This window comes from Erpetoichthys calabaricus, chromosome 5 (genome assembly GCF_900747795.2).
Source record: "Erpetoichthys calabaricus chromosome 5, fErpCal1.3, whole genome shotgun sequence".
Classification (NCBI taxonomy): domain Eukaryota; kingdom Metazoa; phylum Chordata; class Cladistia; order Polypteriformes; family Polypteridae; genus Erpetoichthys; species Erpetoichthys calabaricus.
In genome coordinates this window covers 43,329,354-43,355,512 of record NC_041398.2, presented here as the reverse complement: position 1 = coordinate 43,355,512, position 26,159 = coordinate 43,329,354, and the positions used below count along the sequence as shown (strand labels likewise).

At 37.6% G+C, this 26,159-nt stretch overlaps 1 protein-coding gene across 1 annotated transcript in view; it reads left to right on the top strand.

The window, feature by feature from the left end:
- The window catches only part of rab11fip5a (RAB11 family interacting protein 5a (class I)), a 149,605-nt gene that overhangs the window by 48,182 nt on the left and 75,264 nt on the right, over positions 1 to 26,159 (top strand). Inside the window, exon 3 of the mRNA XM_028801476.2 lies at positions 15,864 to 16,473. Coding sequence (XP_028657309.1) covers positions 15,864 to 16,473 — 610 coding nt within the window. The remainder of the gene's footprint in view (positions 1 to 15,863; positions 16,474 to 26,159) is intronic.

Sequence of the window (26,159 nt, the reverse complement as noted above, 5' to 3'; positions counted from 1 at the left end):
CTTTTGAGCTTTTTTTTCAAAGGGCAGCATTTGCTCTTCAAAAAATCTATGTATAGATTTTTTCCTTTTTTCTGTTTTTTCCTACCAAGGATCACTTTACCACAAAATAGTTTAAAATGTCAACAGCTGTAAAGTTAGTCAGCATTTTTTGTTAGTGTTTTTTAGCATTCTACTTGCCATTTACCTATGCATACCACCATTGCTTAGAGCTCTGTATACTGTCAAGACTTTTGTCATACACTAGTCAGCTTTTGTCATAAACGCATGAGGGTCCTCCAGAATTGCCATTGGGTACAAGATGTTGGCATGACAATGCCATCCATTTTGGAAGGACAGTCGCACCTCAGGTATTATGTTCACAAACTCATTGATGGGGGCATCAGAATGATTTTTATTATTCTTCTAATCTGTGCCATTCCACAACTTCATGCTTGTAGGTCTTTTAGCACCCCTTGTTCCTTGTAGTTCAGGGGTGGGCAGATTCAGTCCTGGAGGGCCGCAGTGGCTGCAGGTTTTTGCTCCAACCCAATTGCTTAATAAGAAACCCTTATTGCTCAAGTAACACTTCTGCTTCACTTTAGTTGTTTCGCTCGTTAAGAGTTTGAACCCTTATTGCTTATTTTAGTCTTAAACAGCTGTATTCTTGGTGTTTAATTGCTCCTAATTAGCAATACCATGCAAATGACAAAAGAGACCAGCATTTCTCCATTTAGCTTGTTACCATTTACGCCTGTGTGTATTTATTGTGCACTATTTGGTTTAATTAAATACTTGGAAGGAAAGTGAAGAGAAAAAAAGTGAAACACTGAGAATTACTCATCTGTTTTAGACTTCAGATCATTTGGATGATATCCTTAGGAAGGAAAATAAATCTAGGATATTAGAATGACCTGACATGGCAGAGTTAAAGCACTAACAAGCCATGCAATTATATAATTGACAAGGATTGGTTTTTAATTAAGCAACTGGGTTGGAACAAAAACCTGCAACCACTGCGGCCCTCCAGGACTGAATCTGCCCACCCCTGTTGTAGTTCATGCTTTACTTTGAGATGCACTAAACTGCAGTTATCCCACATTAACAGTTACTCTGAAACAACTAAAATCAGTACAGTTGAATGTGAACTTGTGGAATCCAGGTAGCTTATTATATGATTTGCAAGATCATTGCATATACAGTACCAGAGTGAGCTTGCAGGTGCTGTTGGTAAAGGAATAATCCACCAAATGTTTTTTGTATGTTGCTTACCCCATGCAGTTTGTTGTGAGGGCAGAGAAAAAAAATTTAATTTCATGTTTTTATGCAAAAGTGAGATGACATTTTTCCTGATATATCCGGTACAGTAATCCCTCCTCCATCGCGGGGTTGCGTTCCAGAGCCACCCGCGAAATAAGAAAATCCGCGAAGTAGAAACCATATGTTTATATGGTTATTTTTATATTGTCATGCTTGGGTCACAGATTTGCGCAGAAACACAGGAGGTTGTAGAGAGACAGGAACGTTATTCAAACACTGCAAACAAACATTTGTCTCTTTTTCAAAAGTTTAAACTGTGCTCCATGACAAGACAGAGGTGACAGTTCCGTCTCACAATTAAAAGAATGCAAACATATCTTCCTCTTCAAAGGAGTGCGTGTCAGGAGCAGATGTCAGAGAGATAGAGAAAAGCAAACAAATCAATAGGGCTGTTTGCCTTTTAAGTATGCGAAGCACCACGGCACAAAGCTGTTGAAGGCGGCAGCTCACACCCCCTCCGTCAGGAGCAGACAGAGAGAGAGATAGAGAGACAGACAGAGAAAAACAAACAAGCACAAATCAATACGTGCCCTTCGAGCTTTTAAGTATGCGAAGCACCGTGCAGCATGTCGCTTCAGGAAGCAGCTGCACAAAAGATAGCAACGTGAAGATAATCTTTCAGCATTTTTAGACGAACGTCCGTATCGTCTAGGTTTGCGAACAGCCCCCCTGCTCAATCCACCTACGTCAGGATCAGAGAAAGTCAGCGCAAGAGACAGAGAAAAGTACGCTGGGTAGCTTCTCAGCCATCTGCCAATAGCGTCCCTTGTATGAAATCAACTGGGCAAACCAACTGAGGAAGCATGTACCAGAAATTAAAAGACCCATTGTCCTCAGAAACCCGCGAAGCAGCGAAAAATCCGCGATATATATTTAAATATGCTTACATATAAAATCCGCAATGGAGTGAAGTCGTGAAAGGCGAAGCGCGATATAGCGAGGGATTACTGTATCTATAATGACCAACACTAGAAAACAGTACGTTATGAAAAACGCCCATGAAAAAGTTCCTCATGTTGCTTGTGTTTCATAACCCATATGTCAAGTCACCTAGTCAAATGCTCAACTACATCCCAAATGCATGTATTTTTACAAAAATATTGTCATGAATGAAAGTAGAAAATGCTCAGATGCAAACAAGAATTTGAATGGAAGGCAGCTATATGAGCTAAGTAAAATATAAATAAAATATCATTTTTGGATGGAGAATTCCTCTGAGTATGTATTCACCCCCACTTTGTGTCTGTTGTGACCACAACAGGGTGCCACTTAGCGCTAAACCTTTGACACGATGTTACCCAGCACAAAAAGACCCCAAAGACCCCGACAGGGTGCGTTTGCCCCTGTGGGTGTCCTAATTGAGTTCAGCCCTGAGAAACACTGCCATCTGTCCTGTGGGGGAATGACCTATCTCCTGGTAAGCCCATTTGCCTTTTGTTACATTATTGCCTCTTGGCCAGGTATAAATCCTTCCTTTATCCCAGCCAGGATGCCTGTCCCTCCTTCCTGGCACCTAAACTATCATTATTAATTAATCTTTTAGAATTTTTGTACTTTTCTCTTGAAGGTTATTACCATGTTATTCAGCATATGTAAATTTTAGACTCATGCCAAAAATGTGAATGTTTTTTGAAAGGTTTTCAAAATATTTTCAAGCACATTTTGAAGGGGTAGAAGAAGTTTATCCAGTGTTTCATTGTGTAATCCTTTCTAAATTTCAGTTTACTTATTTGATGTGCAATTTTCATATGGTTGTCAAGGTAGCATATGCTTTCCATTGCCTTGCTTCTTTTAATTGGATCTCTTAGAAATGTTTTCCTATCATACAAAAGCTACACTTTTAAATAATCTTTCAAATAAATAGATCAGTAAGTACGTAAGTGGTAGAGCCTTAATTAGCAGTGGAAGAAAAGTATAAAATTGGCACCTCCACTATTTACTCTGGTCTGGCTAATGATTTATTAATAATCACATTTCCTACAAGGATATTTGGAAAGTAGGCAGCTGCCATTAATTTTGCATAATGTATTCAGTTGTGCACCACAATTTCACTTTCCTGCCTGTCATTTATATTGTAAATTAAAGTGTAATCTGTAATTTAAACAGATTATTAATAAGCATATTTTTGCTGGGTTTCTGTAGTATATGGTAAATAAAAATGTACTGTAACTGTTAAAACAGAATAACAAGTATTATAAATGGGTAAACTAATATTCTCAAACCTGCTTAATCCAATTTCAGGGTCATAAAGGCCCAGAACCTATCCCAGCAGCATCTAGTGCAAGGCAGGATACAGCCGTGGACACAAAGCCAGTTCATCTTAACACTCACATAGGGCCAATTTAAAGATACCAAATATCCGCATTATCCTCATGTTTTTGTTTTGTTTTATTAATACTCTGAAAAAGCAAAACTCAGCATGATATAGCATGTTTTGAATGATTTTGACATATCTGCCAGGTCTTTTGCTTGTACTTGCTTGCTAAATAGTTTGAAGCATACTTATTTTTGCACGCCTCCAGGAAATATTGCGCAAGTTTAACATTGGTATCAAAAATAAACTGTCTTCCACACATCCCCTTCTGTTTTTCTGCCATCAGCAGAAGATCAATTTTAAGTCACAGAACACTGCTTAGATATTTTAACCTACCCAAATTCTATTGCACTGTTTAATGACTATTCTAGTAACACTGATATCTGGTATAAGCAGTCTGCATGTTATAAAAGATATTATAAGCCTTTTTACCATGACATAAAAAAATGAATATTGATGCTGAGGTGGGTAGAGTAGCCAAAAATTGTACTCAAGTAAGAGTAGCGTTACTTCAAAATAATATTACTCAAGTAGAAGTAAAAAGTAGTCATCCAAAACATTACTCAAGTAAGAGTAAAAAAGTATTTGCTGAAAAGACTACTCAAGTACTGAGTAACTATTTAGTCATAATAAATTATTTATTTTTTAGAAATGTTGCAATAAGACAGACAAAAATATAAAATAATGTGAAAATTCTGCTATTTCCAAATAATAAAATAAAAAATTAGTAAAAATAAATAACATTTTTACAAAATAAAGCTGCACAAATAACACAAAGTTCCAAAAAGCCAATACCTACAGTAGGTAACATGTATGTTTGAACAGTGCAAACTACTTACAGTGACAAGATATACTGTACACTAACAGTATAATACTGTATATTCACGTGCCCTCCAAATAGCATAGCTCATAGAAAATAACATTAGAACAAGGCAGCTTGCGCACGTAGAAGAAGTCTCACTTTACCTTGACTGTCTGTGTCTGTGCATGTTTGGTTAAAACGTGGTTGTTCTTCACTTAGTGAAGTGATGTTTAAGCTTCAGCAGGAGCTGGCTCTCACTTTTCATGTACAGTGGAACCTTGGATTGTGAGTAACTTGTTTTGCAAGTGTTTTGCAAGACGAGCTAAAATTTTTTAATAAATTTTGACTTGATAAATGAGCGAGGTCTTGCAATATGAGTAGTTCGTATACGCTTTGTCGAGCATCACGTGATCACAACTGAGCTGATGGTTCTTCTCTTCTCTCGCTGCGAAATTGTGGGCAATTGTCAGTCGGCGTGCCTCAATCATATAGACAACTTCCGTACGAGCATATACTGTTTACTATAGCATTGTGACCACGTGTGTGTGCTATGACGTATGAGTCCCTGCCTTGCACCCCAAAACACGAAGCTGAGTCTCAATACTTTAGTGACACCATCTTTATTCAGCTTGAAACAGGAACGGCGCGGTTATTTATTGTAGCGGGATCTGCCACTCTCCTATACACAGACACAGCAGTCAGGCAGGGTCATGCCCAGGTTAGTGACCAAGTAATGCTGTGCCCTGTGCATTTATAATGTTCCTTGTTCCTTGTATCACCCATCAATGGCAGGTGGTTATAGCATGACCGCGATCTTTTAGGATTCACTTTTACGGCGAACTGCTTCAGTGCTGGGTGCCTGCAGTTGCTTCGGGACGCTCTTCCGCGTGTCGTCCCGTTGGGTGAAATCCCACAAGAGTTTAGAAACTCACTCACACCAGCCATGATTGTTTTCAAAAGTAAAGTGCAGGTTAATTTGTTTTATGTATTTTTTCTTTATATTTTGTATTAATCATTTTTATATGAACAGTTTTGGATTGTTGAAAGAATCATCTGAGTTTCTATTATTTCTTATGGGGAAATTCGCTTTGATATACGAGTGCTTTGGATTGCGAGCATGTTTCCGGAACGAATTATGCTCGCAAACCGAGGTTCCACTTGTATTCTTTCTTTTCCTGTCCACTGTCTGTGAGGGGTTTGTGCCGCTATGCTGCCACAGTTTGTGTGTGGTCATGTGACTGCATGGCTACGTCTTGATTTGTGAAACGGAGCTATGTGATTATTGTTGCTACATCTGATTGGTGAAACAGAGTCTTGTGATTATTGTTGCTACGTCTGATTGGTGAAACGGAGTCTTGTGATTATTATTGCTATGTCTGGAGAAACAGTCATGCAGTAGATCCACTGGCGGCTTCTCTCTGGCAAAAATATAGTGTATCTAATGGAAAAAAAGTAACGATTCGAGTGTTGCCCAATGTAGCGGAGTAAGAGTAGCGTTTCTTCTTCACAAATGTACTCAAGTAAAAGTAAAAAGTATGGTGCAGTAAAACTACTCTTAGAAGTACAATTTTTTTTTAAAGTTATTCAAGTAAATGTAATGGAGTAAATGTAACTCGTTACTACCCACCTCTGGTAAGACGTTTATTGAATGTGAACTGCTTTATTTTAGGGTCCAAACTTTTAAAGACTTGAGATCCTCATCAACATTGTCTTTGAATGAACTGAATTGAAACAATAATGTAGGCTTACTGGATGGCCATCATTTGAAAATAGCAACAACAGATTCCTAGATTGTGAATCAGGTTCCAAAAAATAACTGAAGACGACAGCCTTAGAATGGAAGGATTCCCAGTGGTAAGGTTTATAATAAACAACCTTAGTTATTCTGAATTTGTTAAAAAACAGAAATTTAATTTCTGTTGTAGTCTTTAAAGATATATCAGCTTTGGTAACTGACTATGTTCTGAATCAGTCAGTGGAGTGTTCCCGCTAAGTATTCATTTGCAAGTCCAAATGTACTTTATACTGAATAATTCATAAGTACACATAGTACGTGTCAGCCATTTTCCCCCCTTCCCCTTTTTATCTTGTATGCAGATTCTTTCACTGACCTACATTGTATAGAGACCAGATTATTACAAGCACTGCGTAGCATGTAGGCTTGCAATACTGATGAAGATGTCTAGAGGAATTTGTCTGCCTAGCACTGGAATGTACTTATCTTTATGGGATGCAACTCAGTTTGCCGTACTTATGCCTGCTTTTGTAAGATCATCCAAGAATGTACAAAATTGGTGGATTCTATGCCAAATCGCAACCAGATACTTCTCAAGAGTCAAGGAGGTCATATCATACACTGATGTGAGCATTTGAATATTATTCAGAATAAAAAATGAGCAAGACTGATTTTTGTTGTTTTCAGAGTCTGTTTCAATTAATTTGTACAAGGGTATAAGAAACTTGACACTGTGTCAACTTGTTACCCATGTGTTTGTTATGGCCGCAGTAATTTGTTTCTTCAGTGGAGTGTACCACTGTCAGTTCTATGACCGGACCAGTTTATTTATGTTTCCTGAATATGTCCAACAAGCCATGTTCAAAATAATAAAAAAAATACATGCAGAAGCCCCCTGCTTTGCTACTAATGCTTCTGAAGTTGACTTTAATACTCTGCAACCCTCTAATGGACCAAGGAACTGAACTGAAGGGTAAACATATCCAAGGTGAAGTATTTTTGATTCCTCCCTTTCTTATTCCGCCCACATAAACCACATTAAGAATCTTTCTTACTTTCACCTCCGTAACATTTCCCGTGTTCGCTCATTCCTCTCCTTTTCTAATGCTGAGAAACTTGTCCTTACTCGAACCAGCAACAGTGAGCACATCACACCCATCCTGCTTCGCCTTCACTGGCTCCCTGTGTCTTACAGGATTGAATATAAAATTCTGTTAATAACCTACAAAGCTTTAAATGGCCTTGCACCGGACTACATCAGTGACCTTCTAAATCACTATTCTTCTGTTTGCCAACTAAGGTCTCTGATTCTGGTAATCTTGTTGTGCCTCACACTAACCTGCACTCTATAGGTGACAGGACCTTCAGCTCCATAGCACCCTGACTTTGGAATGACATCCCGAAATTAATTAGATCAGCTGACTCAATTCATTCTTTTGAAAAACAACTTAAAACTCATCTGTTTAGGAAGGCTTTTAACTTAACTTAACATTCTGCCCTTTCTTTCAGTTCACTTCTCTGTCCAGGTGCTCAGGATAATTTGTGTGTCTGTTATATCACAAATTAGGTTATTTGTTAGGTTTTTCTTTTAGTATTGAATTTAGTATTTTACTCTGGTTTATTTTTATTTATTCTATTTAATGCTTTATCTGTTTCATTGTTCTATTCAGGAAAACATTTGTATTCAATGTTACATATACCCTGTTGTTTTTTCTAAGACTCTGTGAAGCGCCTTGAGCATGGGAAAGGCGCTATATAAACAAAATGTATTATTATTATTATTATCCAGTAATAATGATGGAATGTGCAATTATTACTGCATGTAAAATTATTTAATATTTTTAAGTTTGCAGTATGTATAGTAGTAAAGCAAAATGATTAAAATTCATTAACTGCAAATGTGGCAGTAAATGTATACAGTGGAACCTCTAGATACGAGTTTAATTCGTTCCAGCACTGAGCTTGTATAGCGAATTTCTCGTATCTAGAACAAACTTCCCCATTGAAAATAATGGAAATCCAGTTAATCCGTTCTGCACCCCAAATATATTAACATAAAAATCAATTTTCCTAACAAATAACACTGATAAATTATATATACTGTAGTCTACCTTTAATAAATAACACTGGTAAATAATATAACTGATTATTAAAAGAATCAAAACAGGTGTCCAAAGTGCAGTAGAGCATTCAATAAATCTTTAAATAAATAATCCTTAAAACAGTTGTGAAGTGGAGGTTTAAAATACACAAGAATAACAATCCTTTAACACGAGGTTAAAACGTCAAAAGGAATGCCGTCTTTAAAAAACAGATGACAATCCCCGGTGCTTCTTCTCTGTTAGCGTCTCACCTGCGGGCTCTGCAACAGGCGAGACACTCTTAATGCAGCTGACCTTCTCTACACCGTCCTGCTTCAGCTGTTTGGCTCGCCTGTTCAGCTCACTGTTCAGCTACACGCGAGCCTGCACTCACTCACTCACTTGCCTGCCTGCCTGCTCTCTCTCTCTCTCTCTCTCTCTCTCTCTCTCTCTCTCTCCCTCTCTTTTACTTTTTCTCCCCCTTAACCGGCTCGCGCTTCTCTATATATGCGGGGAGGACATGGCAGCTGCAGCCCATCAGCCACAGGAACAATCATGGATGTGGGCAGTTTCCCACCTGTGCACTTAAGTGAGAAACGCAGACACCGCAGATCGCGGCTCGCAACTGCTACCACGCCCCCTTGCTAAGCCGCGAGCTATACCCACAGCCTGGCTCGTGGCTCGTTACGCGAGCCAATGCTCGTATTTAGATCTGAATTTTTCGCTCATACTTTCCTCGTATTTTGAATTTCTCGTATACAGAGGTGATCGTATCTCGAGGTTCCACTGTATTTCAGAAATTCTGGTATAAAGGGTGTAATGGAGGAAATGGATTGGCTAGCATCCTAACTGGGATGGATGGTTCCTCAGTTGGGAGCCCATCATAATGGATGGTTCCCATGGATGGATTGGTGTTCCTTTTCTGGGTCAGGATAATATTATAATGGAAAGGTGGAACTGCTTCCATAACACAGTGGATGGTACTGTTCCTCTGGTGGATCTTCCATGTGAACATTTGCAGTGCTGCATAGAAGTTGTAGTTCCAGTGGGTAGCCCTGCTCTATTTCTTGGCAGTTGCAGTGAGGAGGCTTCCATGATTTAAGATGGTTCTGCCATATCTGGAAGTGTTATCCTATGTACAATATTGTGACATTGTAATACTTTCAGATCTGGCATAAAAGAAGCATCTGAACCTCACCCAGACAACTTGGAGTTGAGAGAGAAGGGGGAGAAAACTTGTCTGGGGAGAAGGGGAGGAGGAACAGTGATAAAATTAAAAATTATAATGCTGTGGTCTGAAGAAGCCTATTTGAGACGTATTTCAACAAATAAAAGTGTTTATCTGGACCTGGGGCTTTTGTTTGTATAGTTGTGTCGTGGGGTTTGATGCCTTCTTTTACAGTAGCTTCCAGTTGAAGGATAAGGGCTTGGAGAGCTGCACAGGTGACACTTCTACAAGGGAAATGTTTTTTTCCTAGTGTTATTGTATTGTCAAATGCTATACTTTGCACATGGGCAATTTTCCCAGAAAAAAAAATCTTGAATCTTTTAAATCAGTATACTTTTATTTAAAATTCATTTTTTATATAAAATTATACTTTTGTCAACTTATGCACATATTTATTCACAGATTCAATGATTTATAGCAAGAGTTAAAGGCCAATCTTAACAATATGTTTCCATACAGTAAACCATGTATGTATTTTTTTTCTTCAGATGGGTTAAATTAAAAGAACTAATAAATCCAGTTTACAAACATAGGCTTATTTCCTTATGTTTTAACTGCTTTGCAAATATGGTCAGCTTCCTCATATGACAATGACAGAAAAATGTCACTTTATCAATTTGTTTTCACAAAATGAACACTGCCAACAAAATTTATAAAGTGAAAAGGTCACTGGCAATTCGGTAATGAATAAATAATCTTTTCTCAGTTGCATTTGCCAGAGGTATAGCAGTAACACAGCTTGCAAAGCTATAAATAATTGCTTAAAACTGTAAAGGAATGATAATAAATAAAAAAAAATGATGATAATCAAGTATATTAATAAATTAGTAGCGAATTCACCACTGAAGGGACTGCATTTTAGATGGCCATCTTGGATTCTTTCCTTGTATGTCCAAATGTCTGAAAGGACCCCCATTCTCAGCTCATTTGTTAATATCTTTTCTACAAAAAAATGCATGCTTGTATCAATGTATATAACTTTATAGCACCTTCTGTTAATATGATGTGGAACTGCACATGTTTCTCACTGCTCTAATAACAAGATATAAACAAAACCTTCATTGGGTACAAAGAGCAAAATAGAATATTGACAGTCTTGCTTTTTTGAATTATATAACCTTCCAGTGATGTTAAGTCTGCTGGCAAAGCTATCATACACATTGATACAACTTTAGCAAAGAAAGTGATGAATAAAAAATAGAAATTAATGTTCCGATACAAATAGCTCACCATCCATGTTATCCATGGCTCTAACTAATAAAATGTCTAACAACCCCTTATGACATTACTAGACAGGTACTGTGCATCCAGTAATCTTGGTCAGACAGCCTCACAGTTTCCCTGTCACTTCTCTTTTGTACATTTCGTCAGTTTGTTAACTTTTTTACAGCAAGAGACCTCATACTTGTACATCCTTCTGCTGTCCTGTAAACAGATGTTCAGTAGATCCTATTATGCAGGTCCCATTTTCCTCTAGTGGCCCTTTGCCTGCTTGTTCCCCTCCTTGCCTGGTGTATAATGCTGTGTTGTTTCTTTCTAACAAGACAGGGGAAAATACAATGAAAGTGAATCATGTGTAATGTACCCACAGTTAAAGCAGCCGTGTTGAATGCCATAGCATACTGTGGCCACTTCTATACTTGAGTATTCCTACCAAACCAATGTGTTGACTTTTTCCAGTTCTACACTAAAGTGACATTAGCAGTTTTCAGAGTGTATTAACACTTTTCACAGTAGGAAAAGTATGATATGTGGAACAATACCCTTACCAATCAGTGCTCATTTGGATCAACTGTTATGTTGCTGCCATAGTTTTTTCTGTTTCAGAGGACAGTCCAAAGACATTCAGGTTAGGTGAACTGACATTGCTAAATTAGCCCTTGTCAGTGAGTGTGTGTGTATGTGTGAATGTTCTCACTGTGATGGACTGGCGCTTTGTCCAAGGATTGTTTCTGCATTGAACCCTATGCTTGCTGGGACAGGTTCCAGTTGCCACTCAACCCTGCCCTTGATAAGCGGGTTAGGAAGGTGAATGTGTGGATGGGCTACTTTTCGTTTCATTATGTATTGTGCCTCCCTCCAACTAGGTCTTTGAGAGTACAAATATTTATTTTGTTTATTCCTGCATCTATCCTTTTCTGAGATGACTTAATTCATGTCTGGGTCATTTAGCCTAAGCCCTGGGACTTGGAATGTTTAAGTGTATTTGCATTTAATGCATAAAGCACCAACAGTGGCTGTCATGTCCGTCTGTCTGCATGAAACATCAATGGTCCAAATGTATTGGAATTTGGCACACATACTCTTCAAAAAATTATTGAGAAAGTTTAGCTTTTTTGACATATCTTGTAAAAAAAATCTTGAGAAAGACTGTAAAGTTGTTTGAAATCTCCCATTGAAAAGCATTGCCCAATTTATAAATTCATCTATCTTAAAACAGAAAACTGCAAAACAGGTTCCCAATACAAATGAAATGCTGGGAGTAGTGTGCATATGCACACTGCTCATGGAGATGAGTTAACCGTTATTGTAAAAAGTTGCTTATCTAGAAATTAATGTAAGAGGAAAAGAATTATGTATGTACACTAAAAAACAACCTCACAGCTGCATTATCTGCACATTATAATTATTCAGTATTTCTCTGACTCTGTAGTTTTACTGCAAAGCTCCAGACCTGCTCTCCATCATGAACCGATGTAGCCAACAATTTTACCTTGAGACATCAAGAAATATTTTAACTTTCTATCAGGTGCGTTTTTCAAAAACGTCATGTTTAAGAAGTTTGAACTGCAATTAGTCACAGACTCTCTAAAACCAAGAACTAACAATAGAGTATTAATCAATGCCATTTTTGCATCGCTTGAATTGAAATCTCCTGTCTGTGAAAGTTATTGTGCCACCAGAAGCCTGTTTGGGCAACAGTTTTAACCAGATAAGATTGTAAAGTAGTGTTAAAAAGCATGCATTTAATATAGTACACTGACATGTGTAAGTTGCATTATGTTATTCCTGTCATTATTAAGCATGACTTATTGTTACAAAACGTTTTGTTAAACAAAAATTTGATGAACTTACTCTGAATGAAGTAACTGGGAAAAAATACAAAATACTCTAATTTTCAAATCAGTTAACTGATTTACAGTGGATATAAAAAGTGTATTCACTCCTTCCAAAATCACAGATTTTGTGAAATGAAAAAATGAAACCAAGGTAAATCCTATCAGAACTTATTCTACCATTATTGCAAATTTGCAATCTGTACAAAGAAGGTGAAAACAAATCAGAAACTGTTTAGTATAAAAGGGAAAACTAAATCATACAAAAACTTGGTTGCATTAGTGTGCACACCCTTTAATAATCAAGGGTGTGGTTGCGTTCAGAATTAATCAATTGTAATGAGTCTCATCTCAAATAGTAGACATCAATTTAAGTCATCAACAAATGGAGAAAATATGGCTTATCAGTGACTCTACCAAGATCAGGACATCCCACCAGGATTGATGAGAAAAGGTCAGAGAGGCCATCAAGAGGCCCACACCATTTTAAAGGAGTTGCGAGATTTCCTATCAAGTACTGATTTTTCCCTACATGTGACAACAATCAGTTGCATTCTTCATATGTCTGGGTTGTGTTCTAGGGTAGGGACCTGAAAGCCTTTTCTCACAAAGAAAACCATCCCAGCTTGGCTAAACTATGCAAAAAGGTATGCCCAGTCTCCCAAAACCATGTGCAAAATGTATTACGCTCTGATGAGACCAAGGTTGAACTTTTTGACCATATTTCCAAAAGCTATGTTTAACGCATGCCATTTAACGCAAAAATAACACAGCACATCCTCTAACAAACTTGCATACCCACAATGAAGCATGGTAGAGCTAGCATCATGCTTTGAGGCTGCTTTTCTTCAGCTAGAACTGGGTCTTTAGTCAAGATGGATGGAATTACGAATAGCTCCAAGTATCAGGGGCTATTTTGGCACAAAACCTTCAAGCAACTTCTAGAAAGATGAAGAGGAACTTCTCATTTAGCATGACGACGACCCAAAGAATACATCAAAATCAACAAAGCAATGGCTTCATCAAAGAAGGATCAATGTTGTGGAATGGCCCAGCCAGAGCCCAAATCTTAATCCAATTGAAAATATATGGCATAACCTGAGGAGAGCTGTGCACAGGAGATGCCCTCATAATTTGACAGATCTGGAAAGTTTTTGCAAGGATGAGTCTACATGTGCCAAACTGAGAAACTTTTACCCAAAAAAGACAGAGTGGTGTGTGTCTTATGATTTATTATATATACCAAATGTTATTTTAATTATTTTTTAAAATTTGTGAACAGTAGTGTGGTTTAAAATGGACTACGAATTCAAAAATCTCTAAATATACAAACATTATGTAGTCACAAATCAATTCACATCCAAAAAAAGAGAAAAATAACTGTTAAGTTACATACAACTTCAGGTCAAAATTAAACAAAGAAAAAACGAACAAGAAAATTAACTAACAAATATACAGAAATTAATGTGAATGCTGAGCCTGCTTCATGGTACTGTAGGGTTTGTATTTCGAGTAACTTTAAGCAAAGATCTGCTTCTATGTTTAACTTATTCCTTTTTATTTCTTGAGGAAGGACAGAGGTAACTGAATATTGGTGACCAAGTGTGAAATCAGAACGTTTCACTAATTAATATTACATCGTTAGGTATTTTTATTTTATTATTAATAATTTTTATTTTTATTTATTATTAATAATTGTTTAAATTCATATTTGTTCCTCAATGTGCATTAGTCTAATAGTCTCTAAAACTGCACAATACGTAATGGTAGACTGAACAAAATATTGCAGTATTGAAGGAGCAGATCTGAGAGAGAGGAGGAGAGAGAAGCTGTGCGATTGTGCATTCAGAATGTGGAAGAAGAAGAGCACTTGCTTGCTAAGATACTCTGCTGTGCTTTACAAAAAAATCAATTGGCCTTGCCCTTTGGCTCCCCAGTGTTCATTCTCCTGGAAAGGATTGGATCAAAGAGGTGGGGAGCAAGCAAGAAGGAAATGTTAATTCAGACCCCAATTGAACAGTGGGAGAATTCAGATGAGTTTGGATAATGGATGCAGAAAGGAGAGTGAGACTTTTTTTTTTTTTTTTAGTCTTAGTGTTGGAGAGATAGTTGGAGAGTTTGACAGCAGGAGCAGCGTGAGACGCAGTGGTGGAGTTGAAGGAGTTCACCAGTTGTATAACCAATTACCCTTTTAAGATCCACTTACCACCAACATTCTTTGAGTGCCAGTCCATTCCTTTTTTGTAAAACCCCTGCCTTCTATGTTGCTAAACCCCAGCTACCTATCATTTTCGCAATATTTCCATTATTATTATTTTTTTTGAGTTCTCTTTCTTATACCACATTGCGACTGCTCACATACCACAGGCTGAGGACCAATGATCTAGAGCTTATACACAGTTGGCAGGAATCTGTTCTGAATGTGGTTCCAGTTTCAAGGCACATTCTTGTACATACACAAGCATATTCACATTTGGCTAATTTAAACTCACCAGTTAATTTGACACGCAGGTCTTGAGTATGAGAGATAAACTCACATATAAAGACTGATTTAAACCCTTGACTTTAGGGGTGTGATGAGCACTAACCACAGCACCATCAATCTGCCCCGGAATTCTTTGCTCAAAATGTAAGGCCTTCACCACTTAACTCCAACTGATTAAACCAAGTACTGTTTAGACTTCCTTTTTATTTCATATTCCTATTAAGTATTCAGCTAGCTGCACCAGTTAAAGTTTTAATTCAGTCACCAACAGTTCTTGTTTATGTCTCTTATGCCACATTAACTTACCACATAAATCATTAGCATCCAGCTATCCTGTTGCCTCAGACTATCACAACAGTCCATATAGAAAAGCTCATTCAGATTTGAGACTTTCTTTAACTCTAAATGTGTGTTTATGAGCTTAAAATTTGCAACTTATCTACTGGAAATGTAGCTCTGGATGTCAGTTTCTCAAGCTTTTTATGTTATTAATTTCTGTTTGTCTGTTTATAGTTATTTGCCTAATGTCATAATTGTGATTTAGAACACTGGCATATCAAATGGCACTCCTTAGTTCACACCATGGTGAATCAGGTTTATGGACAGAATCGACAGGTTAATTGTTTACAGTTCTTGGGACATTAAATATTACATGAGTTTTACTTGTTTAATCGTGCATTTTTTTATTTTTATAATTTCTTCATGTTTTTAATAAAGTTTGAAATCCCTAAATGAATGCATATATTTTATGGAAAAAATATGCTTCACAAACATGTGATTCTTCTTTATCACCTTTACTTGTTTTTAATCATAGCTTCCTGGTTATTTAATACACAATAAGTCTTTATTCTCTCTGTCTCCAACAGTCCATACAGCCCAGTCTTCTCCAAAGCTTCAGACACACAAAAGGGCATTCAGTGACGAGGTGAACCAGACTGGTGTTCTTCTACAGCCCAAAGAAGTGCAGAACCTTAAGTCCAAGGGAGAGCCACTGTCCAAGTCCTCATTATGCATTAATGGCAGCCATGTATACACAGCAGCAGAGTCCACAGTGCTGCCAGGTGCAATGGGAGTCCTTCAGAAGTCCTCTCCACTGTCTCGCTCACTTCAGAATCTTCCGAAAAAAGGAGACGATTCTCACAAAGCTGATCATGATGGTCGTCGTTGGTCCCTGGAGAAGCCAAAAAAGAATAATGATGCCAAGTCACCAATTAATTTAGGGGAAATGGCAAAAGAGGCAAGTTTGCTTGGGCACCCAGAAGGGAAGCCAGTGCAGATTGCCACACCTATAATTTCCATAGGGAATGAGAAGCAGACAGAAGAAGGCGTAAAGGAGGAGCATAAAAAGAATAAGCTTCATTTGTTCTCTCATGGTAGTGGGAGCAAGAGTGATTCTGTGAAGAGTACTGAACATGGAAGTCCATCTCCACCCCATAAAACTTGGTTTGGTTCTAAGGACAGCCAGCACAAACCAAGGTGAGTAAAATTTTAGGTTAAATGTTGCCATGACCTGTACCTGTTGCTTGCAGTGTGGTTTGGTGTCTCTATTTCACACCTTGCTTGACCCTTCCTTTTCCTTATTTTTTTTAATTAAAAATTGCTTGCAGCACCTGATTAATATGATACCATGCCTGCTTTTTAACATACTCTTTTTATGACTAACTTTCTATGAGGTGTCTTCCTAAAAATGATCACCCAAAGCATTCTAGATTTAATAGAAAATAAAAAATGCATAACTAAATTTCTATATATTAAAAATAGTGACATGTATATGTACCTGTTGACCACATACTTCTAAAAAAGCCAAGAAGATAGGTTGGGATAAAGACAGTTGCCAGAGTTTAGTGAAATTTTCTTCCCTGCTATTTTTCTTACAGTGTTTTGCAAAATTAATTTGATAGACTTTCTGGAAGTAGGCGACATGCAGTTATGGGCCAGTGTAGTGACAATCTTCTGTTAGATTTTGCAGGGTAGTTAAATTCTTTCTTTCTGTTTGGCAACCAGAAGTACTAGGTATGAGAAGTGAAAGACTTCCATGCCTACTGCATCAGCCTGCCATACATTCAGTCTTTGTGTGCCAGTTGGTGGAAGACTGTCAGTGTTTTGGTGCTGAATGGTAATGTTTTTTGGTGAGTGTAAGTCATGAGTGAAGAACAGAAGAACAGTTTCCCTACCAAATTTGTTGTGTTTTTTTTCTAGCTTTATTTGGAAAATTCTGTTACTTATCTATCATTCTTACCATTTACTCATAAACTTAAATTTGCCTTTTTGATGGAGAAAAAAATGACTGCACTTTAAGTCATGTATGCATATGTTGCTGTTAAATTAATTTATAAATGGTAACATATTTTTTGCATCTGTAAAAAATATCTTTCAATAACTGTATACAAGACATTTAAAATATTCACCACTATTAATCATATACTTTGTGATTTGTCACTCAGTTTAGTAAAAAATGGGCTTATCAGGGTTATCCTGGTAGCTGTAGTCTGGTGATGTTGATGTGTATTATGGATGTGATTATCAAAGAAAAAAATTAAGCAGCATCTGTCAAGTGTGAGTGTGTTAGGAGACTGTCAACATGGATTTCCTTGAGAGGAATCATGTTTTGCAAATGTGCTTAAATTCTTTGAAGAAGCAACAAAACATGTCTAGAGGGATTATACAGTATTTAGCTATATTGTCAAAAAGCTTTTGATCAGGTAACACAGGATAGGCTGGTGATCAGATTAAAATTAATGGGATTTCAAAGTACAGTGTTTGTAGATTGTTTAATAATTAGGTACACATCCAAATTGCCAGTATGAAAGTAACAGTTATATATGCAAACATAAACCTAATAATTTAGTTAATTTATTATCAGGTGGTTACACAGGTAGATTACATCCTATGCAGAAGAGTTGATCTGAAGGAGATTGAAGACTGCAAAGTGGTGGCAGGGGAAAGTGTAGTTAAGCAGCATAGGATGGTGATCTGTAGGATAACGTTGGAGATCAAGAAAAGGATGAGAGTGAGGGCAGAGCCAAGGATCAAATGGTGTAAGCTGAAAAAAGAAGACTGCAAGGTTTAGGGAGGAGGTGAGACAGGCACTAGGTGGCAGTGAAGAGTTACCAGACAGCTGGGAAACTACAGCAGATGTAGTAAGGGTGACAGCAAGAAGGGTGCTTGGCGTGACATCTGGAAAGAGGAAGGAGGAAAAGGAAACCTGGCGGTGGAATGAGGAAATACAGGAGAGTATACAGAGGAAGAAGATGGCAAAGAAGAAGTGGGGATAGTCAGAGAGATGCAGAAAGTAGACAAGAGTACAAGGAGATAAGGCACAAGGTGAAGAGAGAGGTGGCGAAGGCTAAAAAAATAGGCATATGATGAGTTGTATGAGAGGTTGGACACTAAGTTAGGGAGAAAAGGACCTGTACTGATTGGCTAGACAGAGGGACCGAGCTGGGAAAGATGTGCAGCAGGTTAGGGTGATAAAGGATAAAGATGGAAACGTAATCACAAGCGAGGAGAGTGTGTTAAGCAGATGGAAAGAGTACTTTGAGAGGATGATGAATGAAGAGAATGAGAGAGAGAAGAGGTTGGATGATGTGGAGATAGTGAATCAGGAAGTGCAACGGATTAGCAAGGAGGAAGTAAGGACAGCTATGAAGAGGATGAAAAATGGAAAGGCCATTGGTCCAGATGACATACCTATGGAAGCATGGAGGTGTTTAGGAGAGATGGCAGTGGAGTTTTTAACCAGATTGTTTAATGGAATCTTGGAAAGTGAGAGGATGCCTGAGGAGCGGAGAAGAAGTGTACTGGTGCCAATATTTAAGAATAAGGGGGATGTGCAGGACTGCAGTAACTACAGGGGAATAAAATTGATGAGCCACAGCATGAAGTTATGGGAAAGAGTACTGGATGCTAGGTTAAGAAGTGAGGTGGTGATTAGTGAGCAGCAGTATGGTTTCATGCCAAGAAAGAGCACCACGGATGCAATGTTTGCTCTGAGGATGTTGATGGAGAAGTTTAGAGAAGGCCAGGAGGAGTTGCATTGCATCTTTGTGGACCTGGAGAAAGCATATGACAGGGTGCCTCAAGAGGAGCTGTGGTATTGTATGAGGAAGACAGGAGTGTCAGAGTTGTACAGGATATGTACGAGGGAAGTGTGACAGTGGTGAGGTCTGCGGTAGGAGTAACAGATGCATTCAAGTTGTAGGTGGGATTTACATCAGGGATCGGCTCTGCGCCCTTTCTTATTTGCAATGGTGATGGACAGGTTGACATACGAGATTAGACAGGAGTCCCCATGGTCTATGATGTTTGCTGATGACATTGTGATCTGTAGCGATAGTAGGGAGCAGGTGGAGGTATGCTCTAGAGAGGAGAGGAATGAAGGTCAGTAGGAACAAGACACAATACATGTGTGTAAATGAGAGGGAGGTCAGTAGAATGGTGAGGATGCAGGGAGTGGAGTTGGCGAAGGTGGATGAGTTTAAATACTTGGGATCAACAGTATAGAGTAATGGGGATTGTGGAAGAGAGGTGAAAAAGAGTGCAGGCAGGGTGGAATGGGTGGAGAAGAGTGTCAGGTGTAATCTGTGATAGACGGGTATCAGCAAGAGTGAAATGGAAGGTCTACAGGACAGTAGTGATACTAGCTATGTTATATGGGTTGGAGATGGTGGCACTGACCAGAAAGCTGGAGACAGAGCTGGAGGTTGTAGAGTTAAAGATGCTAAGATTTGCTCTGGGTGTGACGAGGATGGATAGGATTAGAAATGAGGACATTAGAGGGTCAGCTCAAGTTGGACGTTTGGGAGACAAAATCAGAGAGGCGAGATTGCGTTGGTTTGGACATGTGCAGAGGAGAGATGCTGGGTATATTGGGAGAAGGATGCTAAGGATAGAGCTGCCAGGGAAGAGGAAACGAGGAAGGCCTAAGCGAAGGTTTATGGATGTGGTGATAGAGGACATGCAGGTGATGTGTGTAACAGAACAAGATGCAGAGGACAGAAAGATATGGAAGATCATCCGCTGTGGCAACCCCTAACGGGAGCAGCTGAAAGAAGAAGAAAATTACAGGTGGTTTTGTTGTGTGATGTTAGATGTGGTGTTCCCCAGAGATTAGTGCCATTCCTTATCTTTAGATGCATTCCCATAAAATGCTTTGGGGCTCTGTGCTGCTTCACGGGGGAGCCCAACCACAGTGGTTGACCCTGTGTCATAGCTTTGTGGCAATCAGTGCTTCACGGAAGACAGAACCCCACCACCAGAATGAATAAGTAGGTTTGCAATACGCACATACAGTATGTTGTTTATATTCTCTTGGCAGAAAATAAAAAAAGAGGCAACATAGGTGCTGTCATGTCAGCACTCAAAAGGTTTCAGATTTTGAAATTTTGGATTAAGGATGCTTAATATGTATGTATATAATATACGTATCTGGCATTGACAGGTTTTAAACCACAACCATATATATGTATCTATATATATATATATAAAATCCCTATGTGCGTCCAGGTGTCCGTGTGTGGGTGTCTTCTGGTGAAGTGCGAATGCGCGGGGCACGGTGTGATGCGCGATATTACTGTCAGAGGAAGTTAGAGGGGTTTTACGGAAATACAAACCAGTATTACTGCGAGAGGAAATTAAAGGTACACAATACAGTGATGCATATTACAGCCACATACAAGCCAGTATTACTGTCAGAGGAGATTAAAGGCATATTACCAATGCGCACGCCTGTATCACCGCCAGAGAAAATTAAAGGTATATTACGGACGTACAAGCCAGCGGATGTACAAGACAGTATCCTTCAATAAGGGCGCGCACAGGCATCCTTCAGTAAGGGCGTGCACAAAAAGGCAAGCCTCAAAAGGGCGACCTCAATTGGGCGCAGCGAATAAAGGTGCGCGTAAATAAAGATCTGCACCTTTGTTGCTCTTCACATATTCCAGAGCCATTTGAACTAAATTATCTACGAACGCCTTTATTCGCTGCGCTCAGTTGAGGTCGCCCTTTTGAAGCTCGCCTTTTTGTGCGCGCCCTTATTGAATAGAGCCGTACGAGACAGTATTACTGTCACAGAAAATTAAAGACACACAATATACAGCGGCAGCCCACGAATAACGGTCAGCTTAGCAAATAAACATCAACAAAAGAAAGGCTGAAAGAAAGAAAAATACGACCAACAAAAAGAATGAGGTCAAAGTCCCTTGCCATTTAATATAGACTGTTCCTACTAATGTTTATGCACTACTGTTCTAGCGCCCGTTATTGTAACGGGCTAAATGACTAGTATATAGGGGTGGGCGGTATGACCAAAATTCTAAATCACGGTATTTTTTCCTCATGCATGAGTGGATGTTAACCACATTTTCCACTGCAATTACTGGCTAAGAATAACCTATTCCACTGTCAAGAGTATTGTACATTGTACAAAAAAAACATTTTAATGTGCACACAAGTATTAATACAGTTTTGCATTGCCCCATAAAGTGATAGTTTTCAAGGGGGTGGCACTAATGGAGAAGGTATCACATTGCATGACAGATGCAGTCAAAATATAGAACCTTTTTATTGAACAAATTTTGTAAAAACAAACTATAATTTTGACAACATATTTTCAACCATACAAAGAGGCATTTAGACTTAGTGAAATATCCAGAAGTGCTTGTCAAAAATTGTATTGCACCGAATATGTCTTAGAAAAGGAATAAATAGTAAATATGTTTTGTAAACCAACTACACTTTCTGTTAATGTTAACAATCTCTGTCCACTGACACGTTAAAGTGACTTTTTAAACAACTTTATCATCATTAAACTGCATAATATTTAAACTAATAAATAATAACAATAAAATAAATAATAGTATTATTACTGATAGTTGCACTATTATTTCAAGACTTCAAGCCCAGGTGCATTACACAGTATTCACCAAATTAAAATAAAATACAACAAGTGCAATTTGGTGATGACATCTTTACCAACTGAACCATCATTTAGGCAAACTGCATTAATATGGACCTTGCTTCAAGCTAAGCTGTACTGGGAAGAAAAAAACAAACTATATGTCGAGAACAAAGTCAACATTTCCACTTTATTCTCGCCGTTTATGTCGAGATTAAAGTCGACATTTCCACTTTATTCTCGCCGTTTATGTTGAGAATTCTCGCCGTTTATGTCGAGATTAAAGTCGACATTTCCACTTTATTCTCGCCGTTTATGTTGAGATTAAAGTCGACATTTCCACTTTATTCTCATAGTTTATTTACTTCATAATTAAAGTAGAATGTCGTAAACTAAACTTCTTCCTAAAATCAATGTTTAATCAGTTACTTAATTTACCCCGTCATAAATTAATGCAGCACATTAAATGCTTTGTGTTACGTTCCCCGTCACTACGCTTCTTAAACTGACTTCCTCCGCACTAAGAGAAGACAGTGATCACCATACAGAATCCATTCACTTCATGATATTCCTGCTTTCTGAAAATTTAGAATGCTAAGATAAATACTTGATATCATTTTCATGATGAAATGCATTAAAGCAGGTATTACACATGCACGGTAGTGAGGCGGTAGTGCTGCTCCCTCGCAGTAAGGGGTCCCCAGGTGTATGTTCATTATAGAGAACTTTATGGCAGGTGTGACGAGGCTCCAAAAAACTGGATGTATGAATAGCTATCGCACAGGTTTAACTTAAATATTGTGTAAATGTTGGGTTTGTGATCTGCTGGTCGGAGACACGAACACAGAATTCAATGCATATTCTTCTGAGCGGGCTATCTTTATTGCATGCATGCTGTCTCTATCTGACGTAGGCTACCAAAACCCCAGTTCCTATCCTTCCTTTTTCTTTCACCACATAACCAATCACCACACGATAAACGTCTTTGTGAAATTAAAACTAGTTATAAACTTAGCCCACGGAGTGTTCAGAACTTTAAAAATATCTTCGTTATACATGTTTAATTATGCCGTCCATTCAGAGTTGCGTTCATCTCTGAACGAATCACTTAACACAAAGCATTTAATGTGCTATATAACTTATGACGGGGTTTGAGAAAATCTAGTAAATTAAATATTCATTTTATGATGAAGTTTAGTTTACGATGTTCTACTTTAATGACAAATTACGAGAATAAAGTCAACATGTCGACTTTATTCTCATCATAAGCGTCAAGATTAAAGTGGAAATGTCGAGAATAAAGTCAAAATGTCGTCACACTATTACACAGTACCCAGGTACATTACACTGTATTGAAAACAAATAAAACAAGTACTTGGCTTGCAGTATTATCCAGTAGTATAGAAACAGTATTTACACATCTGACCTTTTAAAACTAAAGCATCTCCAGGCGTCAGACGTGACTGCTTTTTTTCGGCTCTCTGTCCATTTTCACCGCGCGGCATACCTATGCTACCACCCACTATTTGGTAGTGTAGCAGTGAAAAAGAGCCCTAGTGCAACAAATCTGTGTTTAGCGGTGTAGCAGTGAAAAAGGTCCCCACTTGAACAGTTTCCTGCTGCGCCACGTTCCGAATGTCATTTAGGCAATTTAAACCGGTGTTGCGGTACAAGAAAAATCCATATCATAAAAAAAATTAAAAACGGTTTTCGGTATGAACCGGTATACCACCCAGCACTACTAGTATATTAATATAACTGATAGTAAAGAACTTTTTTTGTAAAACAATTACATGTTTATTCAGTCTACATCAAAATAGCTCCCTTCAGAAGAAATTTGTACCTTCAGCCATCATAGCATTCTTGGAGAATGTTCTTCTCTGAGATAAATCAGTACATCGGGCACAGCTCTTGGCTGTTTTCATTTATTTCAAAACTGTGTCCTTTTAGGCAAATCTTCAGGTTATGGCAGAGAAAGTCATATGATGACAGATCTGGTAAATATGGAGAATGTGAAAACACTACATTCTGCTTGGAGATGTGAAAGTTCGTAACAGATAATGTACAGTAAATGAGTTAATTGTCATTGTGAAAGATCCAATTTTTGCCAAGTTTAAATTGAAAAAAAATCAACCTCAGCATAAACCTTACACTTTTATATCTTGTATGCCTTTACTACATTTTTTTTTATGCATAATGCTGATGATATTCACTTATGGTGGGGTTGACAAACATACTGATTAGATATTTAAAGATTACCTTAAATACAAATTATAAACTAAGTTGTTGAAGGTTTTGTTGTATCCTAGAGCACCCAAACAACATGCTGCTAGGCAGTTATTCAGAATTACAGAGTTACACCTGAGGTACCAACAAATAGCAAGGACACTATTAACATTTAATAAATTATTGACCATCATCATATTATTTGGTTCAGGGGAGTGAGGCTAAAATATGCATATTTTGTGTTTTTTTTCTCTCAATTAATTGGCCAATGAAAGGGAAAAATGCAGTTGTATGGTGTAATCCCCCTCACTCATTTCCCTTCTTTTTTTGCTAAGCTTTGATGGTGATTAAGTCAGTTTTACACTTACAATTTTGGGTGGACTTTGGAAGGCTAGGAGGGAAACCAGTCACACAAAATATGAAGTGGTGTAGCTTGTGTGCTTTTTCTTCAAAAAACACTTGTAAATACAGCAGAACTCAGACAAATATCTCTTCATAAACCATCTTGGAACTTTGTTACTGCATTTTACTGCTGCCCTCTTAAATCTGTAGCTGTACTGATCCTATCAACTGTTAATCGTTTGTAGTTTTCCTAGACTACTGGTGTCATTGAGCCTTGGGACTAACTATAGCACTAAGTGTCTGTATTTTAAAAGCTTGTTTTCTGTTATTTGGTTACTTTGTTGTTTCCTACTAATATCTCCAAATTTTTTTGGGTTTCATGATTTTTTTTGTTACTTTGAATAAAAATTCAACTAAATAATAATAATAATGATGAAACACACTGACTTATTGTAACAACACCAACATTACACACCAACATTAATCCATTTGTGAAGCACTTCAAGACTTACCAGTGATGAGCTTATATGAAGTACAGATTGGCAGTGACATTATACGTTCTAGCCTGTGACTTCACAGTGAGCAATAAAAATGGATCAATGAACATGTTTATTATTCACAAAAATTCTAAAGGATCCACTGTGCACAAAAGACAGAACAAAATGCATTGTGTGAAGTAAGCAATTTTGACTGTGCTTACAATTCCTTATGCATAAGGTGGCTCCAAAGTTCGCCTATACATAAAATGTAAATTAATCTTTAATTGCCATCCCCTCGATTCAGATAAGTTTTAGTGGCAAGAAGGTTAAATGCTGACCAGTTTTGTTAGGTGAAGGGGATTATGAAAGGAAAATTGATTTGGATGTTGTGTGTGTTCCTGGATGTGATGTGCAAATTAAAAAAAAAAAAAATCTGCATCGCTGCATAGATGTGCACAGTTTTACAAATGCTGACTAGTGAAAGATAAATCTAGCGACAGTTTTTGTTTGATTGTCAACTTTACAGGATTACAAGGAGTTGTATTTTTTTGATTAATTCAAGATTTTTTAATACATTCAAATCATATTCAACTCGTGAAATTTATTTTAACAGACCTAATTTGTAAGTGTAATTTTAAGTAACCATTATTATGTGTTCTTGTTAAAACAAAAGTTGTAAGATAAGATTTTATACTTATACAAATTGAAATTCTGTAAGCCAATGTAAGCATTAAAATGATTTCTTAGTCCCAAAGGGAAACTTATGCATTAAGTATATTTTCAAAACAAATAGGCAACGAAAATAACTCAGAAGCAAGACTTGCAAGGTAATATTATTTTAATTTTCTGAATTTTAGGACTATGTAATTGAATATAACAAAGTTATCATGAGGAAATGTCATTGTAGTTGACAAGAACTACACATCACAAACATCATGAGGTTTTTTTTTTTTTAAGCTTAATTATTAGACTTTGTAACCATCTTTAAGAATACATTTCAGAAAAAGTTGGATGGATAGATAGAATTGAACATGAAAGAAAACATGAGAAGTACATATTTAAAATTGCTATTTTTATACATTGCCCCGAGTACAAATTACTGACAACTTTTTTTTTTCCTATTCATTGTATTTTTTAAACTGTCAGTCTGTTTTTTGAGCCCACTTTGGGTCACTTCGAAATTATGCCTTTGCCCCTATAACCCTATGTGCCTAGTATTA